This window comes from Bison bison, unplaced genomic scaffold, assembly GCF_000754665.1.
Source record: "Bison bison bison isolate TAMUID 2011002044 unplaced genomic scaffold, Bison_UMD1.0 scf7180017864307, whole genome shotgun sequence".
Classification (NCBI taxonomy): domain Eukaryota; kingdom Metazoa; phylum Chordata; class Mammalia; order Artiodactyla; family Bovidae; genus Bison; species Bison bison.
Window position 1 is genome coordinate 651513 of NW_011494879.1, and position 1234 is coordinate 652746.

At 61.4% G+C, this 1234-nt stretch overlaps 1 protein-coding gene across 1 annotated transcript in view; it reads right to left on the reverse strand.

Moving 5' to 3' along the window:
* The window catches only part of DAB2IP (DAB2 interacting protein), a 168689-nt gene that overhangs the window by 20167 nt on the left and 147288 nt on the right, over nt 1-1234 (reverse strand). Inside the window, exon 8 of the mRNA XM_010852104.1 lies at nt 1-45. Coding sequence (XP_010850406.1) covers nt 1-45 — 45 coding nt within the window. The remainder of the gene's footprint in view (nt 46-1234) is intronic.

Here is a 1234-nt window from a genome sequence, read left to right on the forward strand (position 1 = left end):
TGCCGCCAAGAGGCAAACCCCTCCTTGAGCTCCCGGGGGAAGACGCTGTGTGGGGACAGGTCATGGGGGGGAGTCGGGGAGTCAGTCGCCAGGCTGGGACCAGAGCAGGGAGCTGGTTCTGGGTCTGATGGAACCGAGTTCTGTCCCGCGCCCACCCTGATGGCTACATGACGGCCCAATGCCCAAGTTCTCTGAGCCCACTTCTCCACCATCCACCATCCGCTGGGCAGGGCCAGGCCACCACAGGGCAGGGATGCCCAGGCCGCGGTTGGTGGGTATCTCAGAGGGCCTGAGTGAGAGATGACATCAGCACTGGGGCCAGGTCCCACGGGGCTTCACCCCTGCCCCACCCGGCAGGCGTGGGGTCTTTTGCAGAGGGAGGGACACGTGGTAGAAACAGAGCACCGCTCCTCAGTTCTTGTCCCCGGCTTTTGAGAGGAACCCCCTCTGCTCCAATAACGTTACAGGATCTGAGGTTCTCAGCAGAGCTGGGTGATCAAGACGAGGGGCGGATCCTAACCACAGGCTAAGAACACAGGTCCTCGCTAACTCAGGTGTGGAGGGAAGCGGAGGCAGCGACCTCCCTAGGCCGACCTGGAGAGGGTGGGCAGGGCTCTCAGTACCTGTCTGGGGGCTGTCCCCGCTGAGCACCTCCACCCTGCCTCAGTGAGGCCCCACCAGGCCAGCCTTTCAGAGGCCTTCCTATCTTTTTCACTCTGGAAGATGGGTGTTCCCTGAACCCAGCCTACCCTTGGCTCTCCCACTAGCTCCAGGGTGCTCTGCCCCAGGGCCTGGCCCTCCCCAGGCTTCCGTTTCCTCACTCCCGCAAGGGGAACAAGGCCATCCCTGCCGAGTTCACACAGCCATCTATCCGAAGGTGGGGACCCCCAAGGTCTTAAGCTGCTTTGATCAGCTTGAAAAGCTTTTGCCCAACAAGCCCAACAGACTCAGGCAGTGAACATGGCTGAACAACAAGGACGTGGCTGGACAGGAAGTGAGGGCAGGTGACCTTGAGCCCCGGCCCCTGAAGCGCCTGGCCCAGGACTGGGCAGGGGGCAGGCGCTGAGTGATAACATTTATCAGCGGCCTCGTTCAGAACTGAGAGGGGCCTGCACACACGCCAGAAAGAGGAAATGGAAAACCATTGTCCACGGATATGTTTCCCCGTGTCCCACACCCGGCCCGCCCTGGGTGAAAACACAGCCCAAGGGTGGGAAGTGTGTTCCAGACTTCA